Source organism: Anthonomus grandis, chromosome 19 (assembly GCF_022605725.1).
Source record: "Anthonomus grandis grandis chromosome 19, icAntGran1.3, whole genome shotgun sequence".
NCBI lineage: Eukaryota > Metazoa > Arthropoda > Insecta > Coleoptera > Curculionidae > Anthonomus > Anthonomus grandis.
In genome coordinates, this window is record NC_065564.1 from 6,944,144 (window position 1) to 6,966,825 (window position 22,682).

Below are 22,682 nucleotides of genomic sequence, written 5' to 3' on the forward strand. Positions count from 1 at the left end.
TACTAAGATAGGTTTCGAAAAAAGAGCAAACACACTTTATTAGCTTAAAAGGTCGACTTCACAAGGGGTAACGAGGATCTTCTTGCCGGAACTGAGCAGGTAGGACTTCCCCGCGCCACTGGACGAACTGGGGAGCAAGGGCGTGGTCTCGCCCACCCTCTCCAGGTCCTCCTCGGTCTTCGCCATCGGTTTCGGGAATATCTGGGAGAGCCTGCGGTATTTGCTCCTCTTGGGCCTCGGGTCCGTGGTGAACTGCAGTTTCCTGGATAAGTTCCCCGACGGATTTCCTAACGCTCTATTGCCGAGGGTAACATCATTGACGCAGGGCGACCAGGTGTACTCGGGACGTTTCACCTCCGAGCGGAAGTTCCCGCGGGACGTGTCGGTGAAGAAGTGGTTGTATTCCCGGACCCTTTGGCCTTCGGAGATCTGGTCCAGGATGCTCTGGTACGCGTCTGCGCCCTCGTCCGATTGGATCGTCTTGTTGTAGTTGCGCGCCACTCGGATGTCGTGCTTCCAGAACCGTTTCCTCGCTTGGTTTTGGGACGTGTGCGGCGCCACCTCTTTGATCTATTAAGAATTAGAAGAATCTTCATTCAAGGAATTATGTCCTCCTCACTCCAGCACTTCGGCTTAGTGAGTGGAAGCGAGAGGGTATTATTGGGATTTTTTAGGTTCTATTGAGGCGCCATCTGTAGGCGCATTATAAACTATGACATTTATTTGATAAGACGACGGCCATATTGAACTAATAATCTAAAAAAACTAGAGGGAGACTGATGAACTTTGCATTAGAAGTTCTCTCTCTCTTTCAGACGGTTGAGTGTACTCACTTGTCTGAGAGAAATAGAATGATTCTTCTAGGCAGTTGAGTTAGAGTCAATTCTCTCTCTCTTTCTTTTAGATGCTTAAGTGCACTTAATTGTTTGAGAAAAGTAGAGTGATTCTTCTAGGCAGTTGAGTTAGAACCTGTTCTAGCTCTCTGTCTCTCTCTCTTGCAGAAGGTTGAGTGCACCCAACTGTTTGAGAGAAATAGAATGATTTTTCCAGGCAGTTCAGTTCAAGCTTCCTCTCTCTCTCTCTCTCTTTCTTTCAGATGCTTAAGTGAACTTATTTGTTTGACGGAAATAGAATGATTCTTCCAGGCAATTGAGTTAGACTCTATTCTCTCTCTCTCTCTCTCTCTCTTTCAGACACTTAGGTGCACTCAATTGTCTGAGAGAAATAGAATGATTCTTCTAGGCAGTTGAGTTAGAACCTGTTCTAGCTCTCTATCTCTCTCTCTTTCAGAAGGTTGAGTGCACCCAACTGTTTGAGAGAAATAGAATGATTTTTCCAGGCAGTTCAGTTCAAGCTTCCCCTCTCTCTCTCTCTCTTTCTTTCAGATGCTTAAGTGAACTTATTTGTCTGACGGAAATAGAATGATTCTTCCAGGCAATTGAGTTAGACTCTATTCTCTCTCTCTCTCTCTCTCTCTTTCAGACACTTAGGTGCACTCAATTGTCTGAGAGAAATAGAATGATTCTTCTAGGCAGTTGAGTTAGAACCTGTTCTAGCTCTCTGTCTCTCTCTCTCTTGCAGAAGGTTGAGTGCACCCAACTGTTTGAGAGAAATAGAATGATTTTTCCAGGCAGTTCAGTTCAAGCTTCCTCTTTCTCTCTCTCTTTCTTTCAGATGCTTAAGTGAACTTAATTGTCTGACGGAAATAGAATGATTCTTCCAGGCAATTGAGTTAGACTCTATTCTCTCTCTCTCTCTCTCTCTCTCTTTCAGACACTTAGGTGCACTCAATTGTCGGAGAGAAATAGAATGATTCTTCTAGGCAGTTTAGTTAGAACCTGTTCTAGCTCTCTGTCTCTCTCTCTCTTGCAGAAGGTTGAGTGCACCCAACTGTTTGAGAGAAATAGAATGATTTTTCCAGGCAGTTCAGTTCAAGCTTCCTCTCTCTCTCTCTCTCTCTTTCTTTCAGATGCTTAAGTGAACTTATTTGTCTGACGGAAATAGAATGATTCTTCCAGGCAATTGAGTTAGACTCTATTCTCTCTCTCTGTCTCTCTCTCTCTCTTTCAGACACTTAGGTGCACTCAATTGTCTGAGAGAAATAGAATGATTCTTCTAGGCAGTTGAGTTAGAACCTGTTCTAGCTCTCTGTCTCTCTCTCTTGCAGAAGGTTGAGTGCACCCAACTGTTTGAGAGAAATAGAATGATTTTTCCAGGCAGTTCAGTTCAAGCTTCCTCTCTCTCTCTCTCTCTCTTTCTTTCAGATGCTTAAGTGAACTTATTTGTCTGACGGAAATAGAATGATTCTTCCAGGCAATTGAGTTAGACTCTATTCTCTCTCTCTCTCTCTCTCTCTTTCAGACACTTAGGTGCACTCAATTGTCTGAGAGAAATAGAATGATTCTTCTAGGCAGTTGAGTTAGAACCTGTTCTAGCTCTCTGTCTCTCTCTCTCTTGCAGAAGGTTGAGTGCACCCAACTGTTTGAGAGAAATAGAATGATTTTTCCAGGCAGTTCAGTTCAAGCTTCCTCTCTCTCTCTCTCTCTCTTTCTTTCAGATGCTTAAGTGAACTTATTTGTCTGACGGAAATAGAATGATTCTTCCAGGCAATTGAGTTAGACTCTATTCTCTCTCTCTCTCTCTCTCTCTTTCAGACACTTAGGTGCACTCAATTGTCTGAGAGAAATAGAATGATTCTTCTAGGCAGTTGAGTTAGAACCTGTTCTAGCTCTCTATCTCTCTCTCTTTCAGAAGGTTGAGTGCACCCAACTGTTTGAGAGAAATAGAATGATTTTTCCAGGCAGTTCAGTTCAAGCTTCCCCTCTCTCTCTCTCTCTTTCTTTCAGATGCTTAAGTGAACTTATTTGTCTGACGGAAATAGAATGATTCTTCCAGGCAATTGAGTTAGACTCTATTCTCTCTCTCTCTCTCTCTCTCTTTCAGACACTTAGGTGCACTCAATTGTCTGAGAGAAATAGAATGATTCTTCTAGGCAGTTGAGTTAGAACCTGTTCTAGCTCTCTGTCTCTCTCTCTCTTGCAGAAGGTTGAGTGCACCCAACTGTTTGAGAGAAATAGAATGATTTTTCCAGGCAGTTCAGTTCAAGCTTCCTCTTTCTCTCTCTCTTTCTTTCAGATGCTTAAGTGAACTTAATTGTCTGACGGAAATAGAATGATTCTTCCAGGCAATTGAGTTAGACTCTATTCTCTCTCTCTCTCTCTCTCTCTCTTTCAGACACTTAGGTGCACTCAATTGTCTGAGAGAAATAGAATGATTCTTCTAGGCAGTTGAGTTAGAACCTGTTCTAGCTCTCTGTCTCTCTCTCTCTTGCAGAAGGTTGAGTGCACCCAACTGTTTGAGAGAAATAGAATGATTTTTCCAGGCAGTTCAGTTCAAGCTTCCTCTCTCTCTCTCTCTCTCTTTCTTTCAGATGCTTAAGTGAACTTAATTGTCTGACGGAAATAGAATGATTCTTCCAGGCAATTGAGTTAGACTCTATTCTCTCTCTCTCTCTCTCTCTCTCTTTCAGACACTTAGGTGCACTCAATTGTCGGAGAGAAATAGAATGATTCTTCTAGGCAGTTTAGTTAGAACCTGTTCTAGCTCTCTGTCTCTCTCTCTCTTGCAGAAGGTTGAGTGCACCCAACTGTTTGAGAGAAATAGAATGATTTTTCCAGGCAGTTCAGTTCAAGCTTCCTCTCTCTCTCTCTCTCTCTTTCTTTCAGATGCTTAAGTGAACTTAATTGTCTGACGGAAATAGAATGATTCTTCCAGGCAATTGAGTTAGACTCTATTCTCTCTCTCTCTCTCTCTCTCTCTTTCAGACACTTAGGTGCACTCAATTGTCGGAGAGAAATAGAATGATTCTTCTAGGCAGTTGAGTTAGAACCTGTTCTAGCTCTCTGTCTCTCTCTCTCTTGCAGAAGGTTGAGTGCACCCAACTGTTTGAGAGAAATAGAATGATTTTTCCAGGCAGTTCAGTTCAAGTTTCCTCTCTCTCTCTCTTTCTTTCAGATGCTTAAGTGAACTTATTTGTCTGACGGAAATAGAATGATTCTTCCAGGCAATTGAGTTAGACTCTATTCTCTCTCTCTCTCTCTCTCTTTCAGACACTTAGGTGCACTCAATTGTCTGAGAGAAATAGAATGATTCTTCTAGGCAGTTGAGTTAGAACCTGTTCTAGCTCTCTGTCTCTCTCTCTTTCAGAAGGTTAAGTGCACCCAACTGTTTGAGAGAAATAGAATGATTTTTCCAGGCAGTTCAGTTCAAGCTTCCCCTCTCTCTCTCTCTCTTTCTTTCAGATGCTTAAGTGAACTTATTTGTCTGACGGAAATAGAATGATTCTTCCAGGCAATTGAGTTAGACTCTATTCTCTCTCTCTCTCTCTCTCTCTCTTTCAGACACTTAGGTGCACTCAATTGTCTGAGAGAAATAGAATGATTCTTCTAGGCAGTTGAGTTAGAACCTGTTCTAGCTCTCTGTCTCTCTCTCTCTTGCAGAAGGTTGAGTGCACCCAACTGTTTGAGAGAAATAGAATGATTTTTCCAGGCAGTTCAGTTCAAGCTTCCTCTTTCTCTCTCTCTTTCTTTCAGATGCTTAAGTGAACTTAATTGTCTGACGGAAATAGAATGATTCTTCCAGGCAATTGAGTTAGACTCTATTCTCTCTCTCTCTCTCTCTCTCTCTTTCAGACACTTAGGTGCACTCAATTGTCGGAGAGAAATAGAATGATTCTTCTAGGCAGTTTAGTTAGAACCTGTTCTAGCTCTCTGTCTCTCTCTCTCTTGCAGAAGGTTGAGTGCACCCAACTGTTTGAGAGAAATAGAATGATTTTTCCAGGCAGTTCAGTTCAAGCTTCCTCTCTCTCTCTCTCTCTCTTTCTTTCAGATGCTTAAGTGAACTTATTTGTCTGACGGAAATAGAATGATTCTTCCAGGCAATTGAGTTAGACTCTATTCTCTCTCTCTGTCTCTCTCTCTCTCTTTCAGACACTTAGGTGCACTCAATTGTCTGAGAGAAATAGAATGATTCTTCTAGGCAGTTGAGTTAGAACCTGTTCTAGCTCTCTGTCTCTCTCTCTTGCAGAAGGTTGAGTGCACCCAACTGTTTGAGAGAAATAGAATGATTTTTCCAGGCAGTTCAGTTCAAGCTTCCTCTCTCTCTCTCTCTCTCTTTCTTTCAGATGCTTAAGTGAACTTATTTGTCTGACGGAAATAGAATGATTCTTCCAGGCAATTGAGTTAGACTCTATTCTCTCTCTCTCTCTCTCTCTCTTTCAGACACTTAGGTGCACTCAATTGTCTGAGAGAAATAGAATGATTCTTCTAGGCAGTTGAGTTAGAACCTGTTCTAGCTCTCTGTCTCTCTCTCTCTTGCAGAAGGTTGAGTGCACCCAACTGTTTGAGAGAAATAGAATGATTTTTCCAGGCAGTTCAGTTCAAGTTTCCTCTCTCTCTCTCTTTCTTTCAGATGCTTAAGTGAACTTATTTGTCTGACGGAAATAGAATGATTCTTCCAGGCAATTGAGTTAGACTCTATTCTCTCTCTCTCTCTCTCTCTCTTTCAGACACTTAGGTGCACTCAATTGTCTGAGAGAAATAGAATGATTCTTCTAGGCAGTTGAGTTAGAACCTGTTCTAGCTCTCTGTCTCTCTCTCTCTTGCAGAAGGTTGAGTGCACCCAACTGTTTGAGAGAAATAGAATGATTTTTCCAGGCAGTTCAGTTCAAGCTTCCTCTCTCTCTCTCTCTCTCTTTCTTTCAGATGCTTAAGTGAACTTATTTGTCTGACGGAAATAGAATGATTCTTCCAGGCAATTGAGTTAGACTCTATTCTCTCTCTCTCTCTCTCTCTCTTTCAGACACTTAGGTGCACTCAATTGTCTGAGAGAAATAGAATGATTCTTCTAGGCAGTTGAGTTAGAACCTGTTCTAGCTCTCTATCTCTCTCTCTTTCAGAAGGTTGAGTGCACCCAACTGTTTGAGAGAAATAGAATGATTTTTCCAGGCAGTTCAGTTCAAGCTTCCCCTCTCTCTCTCTCTCTTTCTTTCAGATGCTTAAGTGAACTTATTTGTCTGACGGAAATAGAATGATTCTTCCAGGCAATTGAGTTAGACTCTATTCTCTCTCTCTCTCTCTCTCTCTTTCAGACACTTAGGTGCACTCAATTGTCTGAGAGAAATAGAATGATTCTTCTAGGCAGTTGAGTTAGAACCTGTTCTAGCTCTCTGTCTCTCTCTCTCTTGCAGAAGGTTGAGTGCACCCAACTGTTTGAGAGAAATAGAATGATTTTTCCAGGCAGTTCAGTTCAAGCTTCCTCTTTCTCTCTCTCTTTCTTTCAGATGCTTAAGTGAACTTAATTGTCTGACGGAAATAGAATGATTCTTCCAGGCAATTGAGTTAGACTCTATTCTCTCTCTCTCTCTCTCTCTCTCTTTCAGACACTTAGGTGCACTCAATTGTCTGAGAGAAATAGAATGATTCTTCTAGGCAGTTGAGTTAGAACCTGTTCTAGCTCTCTGTCTCTCTCTCTCTTGCAGAAGGTTGAGTGCACCCAACTGTTTGAGAGAAATAGAATGATTTTTCCAGGCAGTTCAGTTCAAGCTTCCTCTCTCTCTCTCTCTCTCTTTCTTTCAGATGCTTAAGTGAACTTAATTGTCTGACGGAAATAGAATGATTCTTCCAGGCAATTGAGTTAGACTCTATTCTCTCTCTCTCTCTCTCTCTCTCTTTCAGACACTTAGGTGCACTCAATTGTCGGAGAGAAATAGAATGATTCTTCTAGGCAGTTTAGTTAGAACCTGTTCTAGCTCTCTGTCTCTCTCTCTCTTGCAGAAGGTTGAGTGCACCCAACTGTTTGAGAGAAATAGAATGATTTTTCCAGGCAGTTCAGTTCAAGCTTCCTCTCTCTCTCTCTCTCTCTTTCTTTCAGATGCTTAAGTGAACTTAATTGTCTGACGGAAATAGAATGATTCTTCCAGGCAATTGAGTTAGACTCTATTCTCTCTCTCTCTCTCTCTCTCTCTTTCAGACACTTAGGTGCACTCAATTGTCGGAGAGAAATAGAATGATTCTTCTAGGCAGTTGAGTTAGAACCTGTTCTAGCTCTCTGTCTCTCTCTCTCTTGCAGAAGGTTGAGTGCACCCAACTGTTTGAGAGAAATAGAATGATTTTTCCAGGCAGTTCAGTTCAAGTTTCCTCTCTCTCTCTCTTTCTTTCAGATGCTTAAGTGAACTTATTTGTCTGACGGAAATAGAATGATTCTTCCAGGCAATTGAGTTAGACTCTATTCTCTCTCTCTCTCTCTCTCTTTCAGACACTTAGGTGCACTCAATTGTCTGAGAGAAATAGAATGATTCTTCTAGGCAGTTGAGTTAGAACCTGTTCTAGCTCTCTGTCTCTCTCTCTTTCAGAAGGTTAAGTGCACCCAACTGTTTGAGAGAAATAGAATGATTTTTCCAGGCAGTTCAGTTCAAGCTTCCCCTCTCTCTCTCTCTCTTTCTTTCAGATGCTTAAGTGAACTTATTTGTCTGACGGAAATAGAATGATTCTTCCAGGCAATTGAGTTAGACTCTATTCTCTCTCTCTCTCTCTCTCTCTCTTTCAGACACTTAGGTGCACTCAATTGTCTGAGAGAAATAGAATGATTCTTCTAGGCAGTTGAGTTAGAACCTGTTCTAGCTCTCTGTCTCTCTCTCTCTTGCAGAAGGTTGAGTGCACCCAACTGTTTGAGAGAAATAGAATGATTTTTCCAGGCAATTGAGTTAGACTCTATTCTCTCTCTCTCTCTCTCTCTTTCAGACACTTAGGTGCACTCAATTGTCTAAGAGAAATAGAATGATTCTTCTAGGCAGTTGAGTTAGAACCTGTTCTAGCTCTCTGTCTCTCTCTCTCTTGCAGAAGGTTGAGTGCACCCAACTGTTTGAGAGAAATAGAATAATTCTTCCAGGCAGTTCAGTTCAAGCTTCCTCTCTCTCTCTCTCTCTTTCTTTCAGATGCTTAAGTGAACTTATTTGTCTGACGGAAATAGAATGATTCTTCCGGGCAATTGAGTTAGACTCTATTCTCTCTCTCTCTCTCTCTCTCTCTCTCTTTCAGACACTTAGGTGCACTCAATTGTCTGAGAGAAATAGAATGATTCTTCTAGGCAGTTGAGTTAGAACCTGTTCTAGCTCTCTGTCTCTCTTTCTTGCAGAAGGTTGAGTGCACCCAACTGTTTGAGAGAAATAGAATGATTTTTCCAGGCAGTTCAGTTCAAGCTTCCTCTCTCTCTCTCTCTTTCTTTCAGATGCTTAAGTGAACTTAATTGTCTGACGGAAATAGAATGATTCTTCCAGGCAATTGAGTTAGACTCTATTCTCTCTCTCTCTCTCTCTCTTTCAGACACTTAGGTGCACTCAATTGTCTGAGAGAAATAGAATGATTCTTCTAGGCAGTTGAGTTAGAACCTGTTCTAGCTCTCTGTCTCTCTCTCTTTCAGAAGGTTAAGTGCACCCAACTGTTTGAGAGAAATAGAATGATTTTTCCAGGCAGTTCAGTTCAAGCTTCCCCTCTCTCTCTCTCTCTTTCTTTCAGATGCTTAAGTGAACTTATTTGTCTGACGGAAATAGAATGATTCTTCCAGGCAATTGAGTTAGACTCTATTCTCTCTCTCTCTCTCTCTCTCTCTTTCAGACACTTAGGTGCACTCAATTGTCTGAGAGAAATAGAATGATTCTTCTAGGCAGTTGAGTTAGAACCTGTTCTAGCTCTCTGTCTCTCTCTCTCTTGCAGAAGGTTGAGTGCACCCAACTGTTTGAGAGAAATAGAATGATTTTTCCAGGCAATTGAGTTAGACTCTATTCTCTCTCTCTCTCTCTCTCTTTCAGACACTTAGGTGCACTCAATTGTCTAAGAGAAATAGAATGATTCTTCTAGGCAGTTGAGTTAGAACCTGTTCTAGCTCTCTGTCTCTCTCTCTCTTGCAGAAGGTTGAGTGCACCCAACTGTTTGAGAGAAATAGAATAATTCTTCCAGGCAGTTCAGTTCAAGCTTCCTCTCTCTCTCTCTCTCTTTCTTTCAGATGCTTAAGTGAACTTATTTGTCTGACGGAAATAGAATGATTCTTCCGGGCAATTGAGTTAGACTCTATTCTCTCTCTCTCTCTCTCTCTCTCTCTCTTTCAGACACTTAGGTGCACTCAATTGTCTGAGAGAAATAGAATGATTCTTCTAGGCAGTTGAGTTAGAACCTGTTCTAGCTCTCTGTCTCTCTTTCTTGCAGAAGGTTGAGTGCACCCAACTGTTTGAGAGAAATAGAATGATTTTTCCAGGCAGTTCAGTTCAAGCTTCCTCTCTCTCTCTCTCTTTCTTTCAGATGCTTAAGTGAACTTAATTGTCTGACGGAAATAGAATGATTCTTCCAGGCAATTGAGTTAGACTCTATTCTCTCTCTCTCTCTCTCTCTTTCAGACACTTAGGTGCACTCAATTGTCTGAGAGAAATAGAATGATTCTTCTAGGCAGTTGAGTTAGAACCTGTTCTAGCTCTCTGTCTCTCTCTCTTGCAGAAGGTTGAGTGCACCCAACTGTTTGAGAGAAATAGAATGATTTTTCCAGGCAGTTCAGTTCAAGCTTCCTCTCTCTTTCTCTCTCTTTCTTTCAGATGCTTAAGTGAACTTAATTGTCTGACGGAAATAGAATGATTCTTCCAGGCAATTGAGTTAGACTCTATTGTGTCTCTCTCTCTCTTTCAGACACTTAAGTGCACTCAATTGTCTGAGAGAAATAGAATGATTCTTCCAGGTAGTTGAGTTCAAGTCTAGTTGCTCTCTGTTAGATAGTAGAGCGCATGAGCAAAATAATTCTATTTTTCGCGTCATTGTACAATGTAATAAGTAAATATTGTAAACACTGAGCAAGGAGACTATATATAAGGAGACTGATGTCCGCGCTTCTCAAATGAGCTGACGCCTGCGCAAAACTGAACTAAGTTCGCAAAGTAGCAGCCTAGGCGCTGTTCGTCTCATGTGTATCTTGCTTTGATACTTGCTACAGATCACTCTCCTTGCCTGTAGTCTCCTTGACACTGACAAACCGGAATGACACAAGTGGTGCATCGCACGACGTCTCGAAGATTAGCGGGAATCTTCCGGAACAGCCGAGTATATAAGGAGCCACATCTGCGACAGTTGTCAGTTCTATGCACTACGAATCAAAGATGGCCACTGTAAATCCCCTAGACTATATAATGATGAAGAAAGACACTCTCTTTCCTAGTCTAAGCCCCTAGACAAGCCGCCATATTGAATAACGAGAGGATAGGGGCAAGAAGACTGGATGCAGGAGAGAAATCTTGCCTGTGCTGGGTGGGCCAAATCCTCTATCGCTCAGACTAGGGTTTGCGCAGTAGCGTAGTGCGCAACGCCCGGACAGACAATAGCAGTAATGAGAGTGACAAAGAAACGAGGGAGGCGAGGTGACGCCAGAGGAAGTAAGGGAAAGGAGGTGGTGATTCACAGGAGATATCCCTTCTCCCCCCGGTTTTCTTGGATAAACGGGTAAGAGCGGCAAGAAATTTGTACCTATTACTCCACTTGGACTTACCATAAAGACCAATATCCCAGCAAAATAAATGCAAACGATATTAATAAAAGTGAGACAGATGCTCGTAGCTCCGAGGGCGGCCATCTCCACGGCACTATCGCTGGAAAAGTAATCGGTGCGAGTGAGCGAGGCGTACCTCCTACTCCCATCGTGCTTCACGTAGTACACCAGCCCCAGAGACCACAGCAGCCCCTAAAAGCCCCAAAATCATCCCCGGGCACCCCACTCTATAAAGGCTGACTTACCGCATTAACCGCCGGCGGCATGAGGGAAGTGGATATGGCCACGCCCACTAGGGAAGCGATATTATCGCTGAGTATCCCGAGAGCTACAGCTGCCCCAGACAGTAGGGCTATGATGGTACCGACCCATAGGGCCCGGAACTGCCCTCCTGAGTACATCTGGTAGGTTGGCCAGTCGCTGGTGCCGTAACGGTCGGTGCTGAGGCAGATGATGGTACCGTAGAAGAACCCCACGAGGGTCGCAATGCCGAGTCCGATGAGCTCGTTCTTCACCCCCACCTTTTGGAGGTGCTTATCGCGAATCACTGAGCCAAAGGTGCCGGCCATCACTGGGCCCTAAGGAGAAGACTCTTTGGGAGGGAGAAGACTTATGGGAACTGACTTACCATCATGGGGGAGATCAGCATGCTCGAGAGCATCGTGATGGGGTTGTTCTCGACCAACCCGAGGGCGCATAAGGTGCTGAAAGCAAACGTTTACGAGGGCGCGGAAAGTGGAGGTGCTGGTTGTTGTTACCTGGAGATCAGAAGGAGCATGATGAAGTCGAAGGTCATCGCTGCCTTGGCCTTGACGTTCTCCACCACTTGGGCCACGGTCAGTCTGGAGCGTACCGAGGACACGAACAGGTTCCAGCCGCTGTTCTTCCTGCGGCAGAAGAAGGAGTTAAGTGTTAATGAGTTAATCCTGGAGAGGGTCAGTCAACTGACTTGTCCTCCAGAGTGTCTTCCGCGTCCTCCTCCTCTACGGACTCGTCGTTCTCGTTGACGGCGTTGCCGTGGTAGTGGATGGTGCAAGGGAGGACGTTGATCTTGGAGTTCAGCTTGTTGCCGATCTCGTGCTCCTTGAGGATGTTGAGGATCTCCTCGCACTTCTGGCCGCACTCCATCGGGAAGACGATCTGGTAGTGGTGGTCGTCCTCGGTTTTGCGCCACGTTACGTCCGTTATTTCCAGGTCCTTGGTGGTCGACCTTATCACCTGCAAGTGAAGCAATTTATTCGTTAATAATGATTGGACAGGTGGGGATTAAGTGGTGTGAGTCTGGGCAGGAGGTGGATCGAGCAAGAAGAAGTAGGAAAGGCAGAAGATGTTTGACTCACTTCAATGGGCTTTAAACCAACTGGACTATCTGGGGAATTTGTTGGTTCAATGTGGTTCTGAAAAAGAATGACCAGAAGAAGAAGAAGAATAAAAAGAAGGAGAAGATAAACGCAATTTTCGTCGCGTTTCTGCGTTACACGGGACATTTTATTTTCCAGCTGAAATAGCTCCCAAAGTATTGGCTTTAGAGCTTTAGCAGATATTATCAACATTTTGAAGTTAATCATTCTAAATCCAATAAAGTTTGTTTCATGATTCTATCTTCAGTAGATCAAGAGTTATGAACCAAGAACTGTGGGCTTAACGTTTAAAGGCTCTACTGACGTGAGACAAATTTCAAATGGTCGTAACTCCTAAAATGTTGATCCTATTGGAAAAATTTAAAAAGATTCCGGTAGTCGACTAGCTATTAATCAACTTTGTTTATGATGATGATCACTGTAGATCAACTTCCATAAAAGATATACGTGATTTTCTTCTCCTACCTACTTGCAAAGGGACATCTTGTTTTGTAATTAAAGTATCTCCAAAATTACTGGGTTTAGGGCTTTAAAAGATATTATCAAAATTTTAAAGCTAATTATTTTTAATCTAATAAAGTTTACTTCATGATTTTATCTTCAATAGATCACGAGTTATCAACCAAGAATCCTGAGCTTGACGTTTCAAGGCTCTACTGACGTGAGGCAAAATTCAAATGGCCATAACTCCGAAAGTTTTAATCCGATTGAAAAAATTTAAAAAGATTCTTCTAAATGATCAATTACTTATCAACTTTGTTTCTAATAATAATGACTGTAGGTCAACTACCAAAGAAGATACAAGCAATTTTCATCTCCCAACTGCTCTCAAGGGGATATTCCGTTTTACAGCTACAATATCTCCAAAAGTATTGGGTTTACGGCTTTAGTAAATATTATCAAAATTGTAGATATGATCATCCTCAATCCAGTAAAATTTACTTCATGATTCTATCTTCAGTAGACCAAGAGTTATGAACCAAGAACTGTAAGCCTAAGGTTTCATTACTCTACTGACGTGACGAAAAATTCAAATGGCCATAACTCCTAAAGTCTTAATCCGATTGAAAAAATTTAAAAGGATTCTTCTAAAGGATCACTTATTTATCAACTTTGTTTCTTATAATAGTGACTGTAGGTCAACTACCAAAGAAGATACAAGCAATTTTCCTCACCCAACTGCTCTCAAGGGGATATTCCGTTTTACAGCTAAAATATCTCCAAAAGTATTGGGTTTAGGTCTTTAGTAGATATTACAAAAATTATAGATATGATCATTTTCAATCCAGTAAAATTTACTTCATGATTCTATCTTCAGTAGACCAAGAGTTATGAACCAAGAACTGTAAGCCTAAGGTTTCAAGGCTCTACTGACGTGACGAAAAATTCAAATGGTCATAACTTCTGAAGCTTTAATCCGATTGAAAAAAATTAAAAAGATTCTTGTAAATCGTCACTTATTTATCAACTTTGTTTCTTATAATAGTGACTGTAGGTCAACTACCAAAGAAGATACAAGCAATTTTCCTCACCCAACTGCTCTCAAGGGAATATTCCGTTTTACAGCTATAATATCTCCAAAAGTATTGGGTTTACGGCTTTAGTAAATATTATCAAAATTGTAGATATGATCATCCTCAATCCAGTAAAATTTACTTCATGATTTTATCTTCAGTAGACCAAGAGTTATGAACCAAGAACTGTAAGCCTAAGGTTTCAAGGCTCTACTGACGTGACGAAAAATTCAAATGGTCATAACTTCTGAAGCTTTAATCCGATTGAAAAAAATTAAAAAGATTCTTGTAAATCGTCACTTATTTATCAACTTTGTTTCTTATAATAGTGACTGTAGGTCAACTACCAAAGAAGATACAAGCAATTTTCCTCACCCAACTGCTCTCAAGGGGATATTCCGTTTTACAGCTATAATATCTCCAAAAGTATTGGGTTTACGGCTTCAGTAAATATTATTAAAATTGTAGATATGATCATCCTCAATCCAGTAAAATTTACTTCATGATTTTATCTTCAGTAGACCAAGAGTTATGAACCAAGAACTGTAAGCCTAAGGTTTCAAGGCTCTACTGACGTGACGAAAAATTCAAATGGTCATAACTTCTGAAGCTTTAATCCGATTGAAAAAAATTAAAAAGATTCTTGTAAATCGTCACTTATTTATCAACTTTGTTTCTTATAATAGTGACTGTACGTCAACTACCAAAGAAGATACAAGCAATTTTCCTCACCCAACTGCTCTCAAGGGGATATTCCGTTTTACAGCTATAATATCTCCAAAAGTATTGGGTTTACGGCTTCAGTAAATATTATTAAAATTGTAGATATGATCATCCTCAATCCAGTAAAATTCACTTCATGATTCTATCTTCAGTAGATCAAGAGTTATCAACCAAGAACCCTGAGCTTGACGTTTCACTACTCAACTGACGTGAGTCAAAATTCAAATGACCATAACTCCTAAAGTCTTAATCCGATTGAAAAAATTTAAAAAGATTCTTCTAAAGAATCACTTATTTATCAACTTTGTTTCTTATAATAGTGACTGTAGGTTAACTACCAAAGAAGATACAAGCAATTTTCATCTCCCAACTGCTCTCAAGGGGATATTCCGTTTTACAGCTATAATATCTCCAAAAGTATTGGGTTTACGGCTTCAGTAAATATTATTAAAATTGTAGATATGATCATCCTCAATCCAGTAAAATTCACTTCATGATTCTATCTTCAGTAGATCAAGAGTTATCAACCAAGAACCCTGAGCTTGACGTTTCACTACTCAACTGACGTGAGTCAAAATTCAAATGACCATAACTCCTAAAGTCTTAATCCGATTGAAAAAATTTAAAAAGATTCTTCTAAAGAATCACTTATTTATCAACTTTGTTTCTTATAATAGTGACTGTAGGTTGACGTTTCAAGGCTTTACTGACGTGAGGCAAAATTCAAATGGCCATAACTCCGAAAGTTTTAATCCGATTGAAAAAATTTTAAAAGATTCTTCTAAAGGATCACTTATTTATCAACTTTGTCTCTCATAATAGTGACTGTAGGTCAACTACCAAAGAAGATACAAGGAATTTTCCTCACCCAACTGCTCTCAAGGGGATATTCCGTTTTACAGCTAAAATATCTCCAAAAGTACTGGGTTTACGGCTTTAATAGATATTATAAGAATTTTAGATATGATTATTCTTAATCGAATAAAGTTTATTTTATGATTCTATCTTCAGTAGATCAAGAGTTATCAACCAAGAACCCTGAGCTTGACGTTTCAAGGCTTTACTGACGTGAGGCAAAATTCAAATGGCCATAACTCCGAAAGTTTTAATCCGATTGAAAAAATTTTAAAAGATTCTTCTAAAGGATCAATTACTTATCAACTTTGTTTTAATGATAATGACTGTAGGTCAACTACCAAAGAAGATACAAGCAACTTTCATCTCCCAACTGCTTTCAAGGGGGTATTCCGTTTTACAGCTAAAATATCTCCAAAAGTACTGGGTTTACGGCTTTAATAGATATTATAAGAATTTTAGATATGATTATTCTTAATCGAATAAAGTTTATTTTATGATTCTATCTTCAGTAGATCAAGAGTTATCAACCAAGAACCCTGAGCTTGACGTTTCAAGGCTTTACTGACGTGAGGCAAAATTCAAATGGCCATAACTCCTAAAGTCTTAATCCGATTGAAAAAATTTTAAATGATTCTTCTAAAGGATCACTTATTTATCAACTTTGTTTCTTATAATAGTGACTGTAGGTCAACTACCAAAGAAGATACAAGCAATTTTGATCTCCCAACTGCTTTCAAGGGGATATTCCGTTTTACACCTAAATTATCTCCAAAAGTATTGGGTTTACGGCTTCAGTAAATATTATCAAAATTGTAGATATGATCATTCTCAATCCAGTAAAATTTACTTTATGATTCTATCTTTAGTAGATCAAGAGTTATCAACCGAGAACCTTGAGCTTGACGTTTCAAGGCTCTACTGACGTGACGAAAAATTCAAATGGTCATAACTTCTGAAGCTTTAATCCGATTGAAAAAAATTAAAAAGATTCTTGTAAATCGTCACTTATTTATCAACTTTGTTTCTTATAATAGTGACTGTAGGTTAACTACCAAAGAAGATACAAGCAATTTTCATCTCCCAACTGCTTTCAAGGGGGTATTCCGTTTTACAGCTAAAATATCTCCAAAAGTATTGGGTTTACGGCTTCAGTAAATATTATCAAAATTGTAGATATGATCATCCTCAATCCAGTAAAATTTACTTCATGATTCTATCTTCAGTAGACCAAGAGTTATGAACCAAGAACTGTAAGCCTAAGGTTTCATTACTCTACTGACGTGACGAAAAATTCAAATGGCCATAACTCCTAAAGTCTTAATCCGATTGAAAAAATTTAAAAGGATTCTTCTAAAGGATCACTTATTTATCAACTTTGTTTCTTATAATAGTGACTGTAGGTCAACTACCAAAGAAGATACAAGCAACTTTCATCTCCCAACTGCTTTCAAGGGGATATTCCGTTTTACAGCTAAAATATCTCCAAAAGTATTGGGTTTAGGTCTTTAGTAGATATTACAAAAATTATAGATATGATCATTTTCAATCCAGTAAAATTTACTTCATGATTCTATCTTCAGTAGACCAAGAGTTATGAACCAAGAACTGTAAGCCTAAGGTTTCAAGGCTCTACTGACGTGACGAAAAATTCAAATGGTCATAACTTCTGAAGCTTTAATCCGATTGAAAAAAATTAAAAAGATTCTTGTAAATCGTCACTTATTTATCAACTTTGTTTCTTATAATAGTGACTGTAGGTCAACTACCAAAGAAGATACAAGCAATTTTCCTCACCCAACTGCTCTCAAGGGGATATTCCGTTTTACAGCTATAATATCTCCAAAAGTATTGGGTTTACGGCTTTAGTAAATATTATCAAAATTGTAGATATGATCATCCTCAATCCAGTAAAATTTACTTCATGATTTTATCTTCAGTAGACCAAGAGTTATGAACCAAGAACTGTAAGCCTAAGGTTTCAAGGCTCTACTGACGTGACGAAAAATTCAAATGGTCATAACTTCTGAAGCTTTAATCCGATTGAAAAAAATTAAAAAGATTCTTGTAAATCGTCACTTATTTATCAACTTTGTTTCTTATAATAGTGACTGTACGTCAACTACCAAAGAAGATACAAGCAATTTTCCTCACCCAACTGCTCTCAAGGGGATATTCCGTTTTACAGCTATAATATCTCCAAAAGTATTGGGTTTACGGCTTCAGTAAATATTATTAAAATTGTAGATATGATCATCCTCAATCCAGTAAAATTCACTTCATGATTCTATCTTCAGTAGATCAAGAGTTATCAACCAAGAACCCTGAGCTTGACGTTTCACTACTCAACTGACGTGAGTCAAAATTCAAATGACCATAACTCCTAAAGTCTTAATCCGATTGAAAAAATTTAAAAAGATTCTTCTAAAGAATCACTTATTTATCAACTTTGTTTCTTATAATAGTGACTGTAGGTTAACTACCAAAGAAGATACAAGCAATTTTCATCTCCCAACTGCTTTCAAGGGGGTATTCCGTTTTACAGCTAAAATATCTCCAAAAGTATTGGGTTTACGGCTTCAGTAAATATTATCAAAATTGTAGATATGATCATCCTCAATCCAGTAAAATTCACTTCATGATTCTATCTTCAGTAGATCAAGAGTTATCCACCAAGAACCCTGAGCTTGACGTTTCAAGGCTTTACTGACGTGAGGCAAAATTCAAATGGCCATAACTCCTAAAGTCTTAATCCGATTGAAAAAATTTAAAAAGATTCTTCTAAAGGATCACTTTTTTATCAACTTTGCTTCTTATAATAGTGACTGTAGGTCAACTACCAAAGAAGATACAAGCAATTTTCATCTCCCAACTGCTTTCAAGGGGGTATTCCGTTTTACAGCTAAAATATCTCCAAAAGTACAGGGTTTACGGCTTTAATAGATATTATAAGAATTTTAGACATGATTATTCTTAATCGAATAAAGTTTATTTTATGATTCTATCTTCAGTAGATCAAGAGTTATCAACCAAGAACCCTGAGCTTGACGTTTCAAGGCTTTACTGACGTGAGGCAAAATTCAAATGGCCATAACTCCTAAAGTCTTAATCCGATTGAAAAAATTTTAAAAGATTCTTCTAAAGGATCACTTATTTATCAACTTTGTTTCTTATAATAGTGACTGTAGGTCAACTACCAAAGAAGATACAAGCAATTTTGATCTCCCAACTGCTTTCAAGGGGATATTCCGTTTTACACCTAAATTATCTCCAAAAGTATTGGGTTTACGGCTTTAGTAAATATTATCAAAATTGTAGATATGATCATCCTCAATCCAGTAAAATTTACTTCATGATTCTATCTTTAGTAGATCAAGAGTTATCAACCAAGAACCCTGAGCTTGACGTTTCATTACTCTACTGACGTGAGTCAAAATTCAAATGGCCATAACTCCTAAACGGTTGATCCTATTTGAGAAATTCAAGATGTTCAATTATTCTTTAACTTTCCTCATGACACTCATACCAGTAGTTCAAAATATTGCTTCTAGAAACTTACTTGCTCCATAGAGCGGTACTCCTTGGTGGCCCCCACTCCCGCCCCGCACTCGCTCCTCACCACCTCCACGGCCACACCTTCACTCCTCACTCCACCATCATCCTTCTCCCCCACCCCCACTTTTTTCTTCAGTTTCTTGAGGAGACATTTCTCGTGTTCCTCGGTAGGGATCGAGACGATCAGGACGAACCCGGCCATACCTTCACCATCTCACTCTAATACACACAGACAAGTCTGAGACGATAAATGAAACTATTCACATTATTTACTTGAACGATTTTATTATTTACAGGTCAGTACCGAAGAATTCCGTGGTGTTTTTCAACTGTTTATCTCGCTTGGGATAGATAACCTTCGCGGTTATCTGAGCGAGATAACGCGCGTCTTACGATAAGGAATTTTTGTTATTTTCCGAATATTAAAGGCAGAGGCACGTATTTTCTTCTTCCCAGGAACGATACGCCTCTCCTGGGTCTTTGCAGGACGTCTCTAGCTGGTATGTGATCGTCTTCAGGTCGAATTTGAGTGGCCATCGATATACTGAGCATGAGCAGCAGTAGGATTGTAAACTAGAAAATAAATTAATCACAAGTTTTGATTGATGAGGTCTATAAGTACGAAACTTTCAAGGCTTGTCGGCAGTACTACAGACCATCTTTCCAGAAAATTTCAACTTTTTAGCTCCAGTAGTTTTTAATTAAACAGTAAATAAATGACAGTCAAGTGCAATTTAAATTTTCATCAGTTTGATGTTTAGACTCCAGTAACTTTTGACTGATGAGGTCTATAAATTTGAAACTTTCGGAGCGTATAGACGGTACTTAGGGCAATCTTTCCACAAAATTACAACTTTTTAGCTTAAGTAGTTTTTGATTTAAAAAATTAATAAATGGCAGTCAAATACAATTAAATTTTGCGCCAGTTCGATGTTTAAAATTAAATAAGTTTTTACTGATGAGGTCTATAAATATGAAACTTTTAGCAGTGATAGGAAATATTATAGACCATCTTTGTAGAATATTTCAGTTTTCTAGCTTAAGTAGTTTTTAATTAAAAAATAAATAACTTACAATCAAGTACAATTAAATGTTGCATCAGTTTGATGTTTGGACTGCAGTAACTTTTGACTGATGAGGTCTATAAGTTTGAAACTTTGGGAGCATATAGATGGTACTTAAGGTAATTTTTACACAAAATTACAACTTTTTACCTTGGGTAGTTGTTGATTAAAAAAATTAATAAATGACAGTCAAATAGAATTAAATTTTGCACCAGTTTGATGTTTGAACTTAAATAAGTTTGTACTGATGAAGTCTGTTCGTACGAAACTTTTAGAGCTTATTGGCAGTACTATAGATCATCTCTTTAGAAAATTTAAACTTTTTAGCTCAAGTAGTTTTTAATTTAAAATTAAATAAATGACAGTCAAGTGCAATTTAAATTTTCATCAGTTTGATGTTTGGACTTCAGTAACTTTTGACTGATGAGGTCTATAAATTTGAAACTTTCGGAGCGTATAGACGGTACTTAAGGCAATCTTTCCACAAAATTACAACTTTTTAGCTTTAGTAGTTTTTGATTAAAAAAATTAATAAATGGCAGTCAAATACAATAAAATTTTGCGCCAGTTCGATGTTTAAAATTAAATAAGTTTTTACTGATGAGGTCTATAAATATGAAACTTTCAGCAGTGATAGGAAATATTATAGACCATCTTTGTAGAAGATTTCAATTTTTTAGCTTAAGTAGTTTTTAATTAAAAAATAAATAACTGACAATCAGGTACAATTAAATTTTGCATCAGTTTGATGTTTGAACTTAAATAAGTTTGTACTGATGAAGTCTGTTGGTACGAAACTTTCAGAGCTTATTGGCAGTACCATAGATAATCTTTTTAGAAAATTTCAACTATTTAGCTTAAGTAGTTTTTAAATAAACAATAAATAAATGACAGTCAAGTGCAATTTAAATTTTTCATAAATTTGAAATTTGAACCTAATTATATTTTTACTGATAAGGTCTATAAGTATGAAACTTTTACAACTTATAAGCAGTACTATAGACCATCTACCCAGAAAATTTCAAATTTCCAACTTAAGCAGTTTTTAAGTAAAAAATAAGTAAGTGACAGTCAAGTACAATTAAATTTTGCATCAGTGTGATGTTTAAACATAAATAAGTTTTTACTGATAAAGTCTATAAGTACGAAACTTTTACAGCTTATGGGCAGTACCTCAGGGCATCTTCCTAGAAAATATTTACTTTTTAGCTCAAGTAGTTTTTAACTAAAAAATAAATAAATGACAGTCAAGTGCTATTTAAATTTTCATTAGTTTGATGTTTGGACTCCAGTAACTTTTGTCTGATGAGGTCTAAAAGTTTGAAACTTTCGGAGCGTATAGACGGTACTTGAGGCAATCTTTTCGCAAAATTACAATTTTTTAGCTTAAGTAGTTTTTAATTAAAAAATAAATAAATGACAGTCAAGTACAATTAAATTTTTCATAAATTTGAAATTTGAACCTAATTATATTTTTACTGATGAGGTCTATAAGTATGAAACTTTTACAACTTATAAGCAGTACTATAGACCATCCACCCAGAAAATTTCAAATTTCCAACTCAAGCAGTTTTTAAGTAAAAAATAAGTAAGTGAGAGTCAAGTACAATTAAATTTTGCATCAGTGTGATGTTTAAACTTAAATAAGTTTTTACTGATGAGGTCTATAAGTACGAAACTTTTACCGCTTATGGGCAGTACTTCAGGGCATCTTTCTAGAAAATGTTTACTTTCTAGCTTAAGTAGTTTTTAATTAAAAAATTAATTAATGGCAGTCCAGTACAATTGAGTTTTGCATTGGTCTGATGTTTGGACCAAAATAACTTTTGACTGATGAAGTCTATAAATACGAAACTTTCAGGGCTTATAGGCAGTACTATAGACCATTCCTCCAAAAAATTTCAACTTTTTAGCTTAAGTAGTTTTTAATTAAACAATAAATAAATGACAGTTAAGTGCAATTTAAATTTTCATCATTTTGATGTTTGGACTCCAGTAACTTTTGACTGATGAGGTCTATAAATTTGAAACTTTCGAAGCATATAGACGGTACTTGAGGCAATCTTTCCACAAAATTACAACTTTTTAGCTTAAGCAGTTTTTAATTAAAAAATAAATAAATGACAGTCAAGTACAATTAAATTTTTCATAAATTTGAAATTTGAACCCAATTATATTTTTACTGATGAGGTCTATAAGTATGAAACTTTAACAACTTATAAGCAGTACTATAGACCATCCACCTAGAAAATTTCAAATTTCCAACTCAAGCAGTTTTTAAGTAAAAAATAAGTAAGTGAGAGTCAAGTACAATTAAATTTTGCAACAGTGTGATGTTTAAACTTAAATAAGTTTTTACTGATGAGGTCTATAAGTACGAAACTTTTAGAGCTCATGGGCAGTACTTCAGAGCATCTTCTTAAAAAATGTGTGCTTTCTACCTTAAGTAGTTTTTAATTAAAAAATTAATTAATGGCAGTCCAGTACAATTGAGTTTTGCATTGGTCTGATGTTTGGACCAAAATAACTTTTGACTGATGAGGTCTATAAGTATGAAACTTTCAGGGAATGTAGGTTCTACCAAAGACCATCCCTCTAGAAAATTTCAACTTTGTAGCTTAAGTAGTTTTTTTTGTAAATTTGTCAGGCCATTGAAGTGATTTATAATTTAGGAAAAATCGAAAATGGCGCCTAAAAAATAAGAAATAAATGAAATTGACAAAGAAGCTTGATTCTAAGAGTTAGTGGGAAAAATAGGAAAATTGCATGATACAAGGATGACAGTTGAAAGTTCCAAAATGGCGGATAGGCGCCATCTTGGAAAGGGGTGACTTTTACGCTGTATACATAATAAATATATGAAGACTTACCAGCTTAGATGTTGCCATATTGACTGACTTTACCAAACAAAGCGATTTTTGTTATCGTTTAACATTTTCTGCGTAGTTCACACCTGGGTGCAAATTCGGGTTAATTTATAGTAAATATTTTCATAAAATCGACGTGACTGTGTCAATATTACAGGAAAC

At 38.0% G+C, this 22,682-nt stretch overlaps 1 protein-coding gene and 1 long non-coding RNA gene across 6 annotated transcripts; both read right to left on the reverse strand.

Annotated features, from left to right (window-relative positions):
- Nucleotides 1-8: 8 nt before the first annotated feature.
- Nucleotides 9-22,681, reverse strand: LOC126747220 (uncharacterized). Its single transcript, XM_050455729.1, has 8 exons — nucleotides 22,524-22,681; nucleotides 18,594-19,162; nucleotides 11,531-11,799; nucleotides 11,340-11,468; nucleotides 11,210-11,285; nucleotides 10,827-11,159; nucleotides 10,582-10,773; nucleotides 9-570 (listed from the first exon to the last, which is right to left on the reverse strand). The coding sequence occupies exons 2-8, from the start codon at nucleotides 18,789-18,791 to the stop codon at nucleotides 40-42; spliced, it is 1,728 nt and encodes a 575-aa protein (XP_050311686.1). The 5' UTR covers nucleotides 18,792-19,162; nucleotides 22,524-22,681; the 3' UTR covers nucleotides 9-39.
- On the reverse strand, nucleotides 579-7,197 carry LOC126747225 (uncharacterized). Of its 5 annotated transcripts, none has more exons than XR_007664126.1 (3): nucleotides 7,095-7,197; nucleotides 1,839-2,719; nucleotides 579-1,258 (listed from the first exon to the last, which is right to left on the reverse strand). It is a non-coding gene; the product is annotated as an uncharacterized LOC126747225 (long non-coding RNA). The 5 variants fall into 5 exon arrangements; XR_007664129.1 differs by lacking the exon at nucleotides 7,095-7,197 and adding an exon at nucleotides 6,800-7,037; XR_007664127.1 differs by lacking the exon at nucleotides 7,095-7,197 and adding an exon at nucleotides 4,757-5,527.
- Nucleotide 22,682: the final 1 nt, after the last annotated feature.

Excerpts from the sequence above, each read along its gene's own strand:
- LOC126747220 (XM_050455729.1), bottom strand. The coding sequence starts at position 18,791 with ATGGCCGGGTTCGTCCTGATCGTCTCGATCCCTACCGAGGAACACGAG. Across the intron at positions 11,469-11,530 it reads GAAGACACTCTGGAGGACAA|GAAGAACAGCGGCTGGAACC; the intron begins GTCAGTTGACTG and ends CTTCTGCCGCAG. Across the intron at positions 11,286-11,339 it reads ATGCTCCTTCTGATCTCCAG|CACCTTATGCGCCCTCGGGT; the intron begins GTAACAACAACC and ends GTTTGCTTTCAG.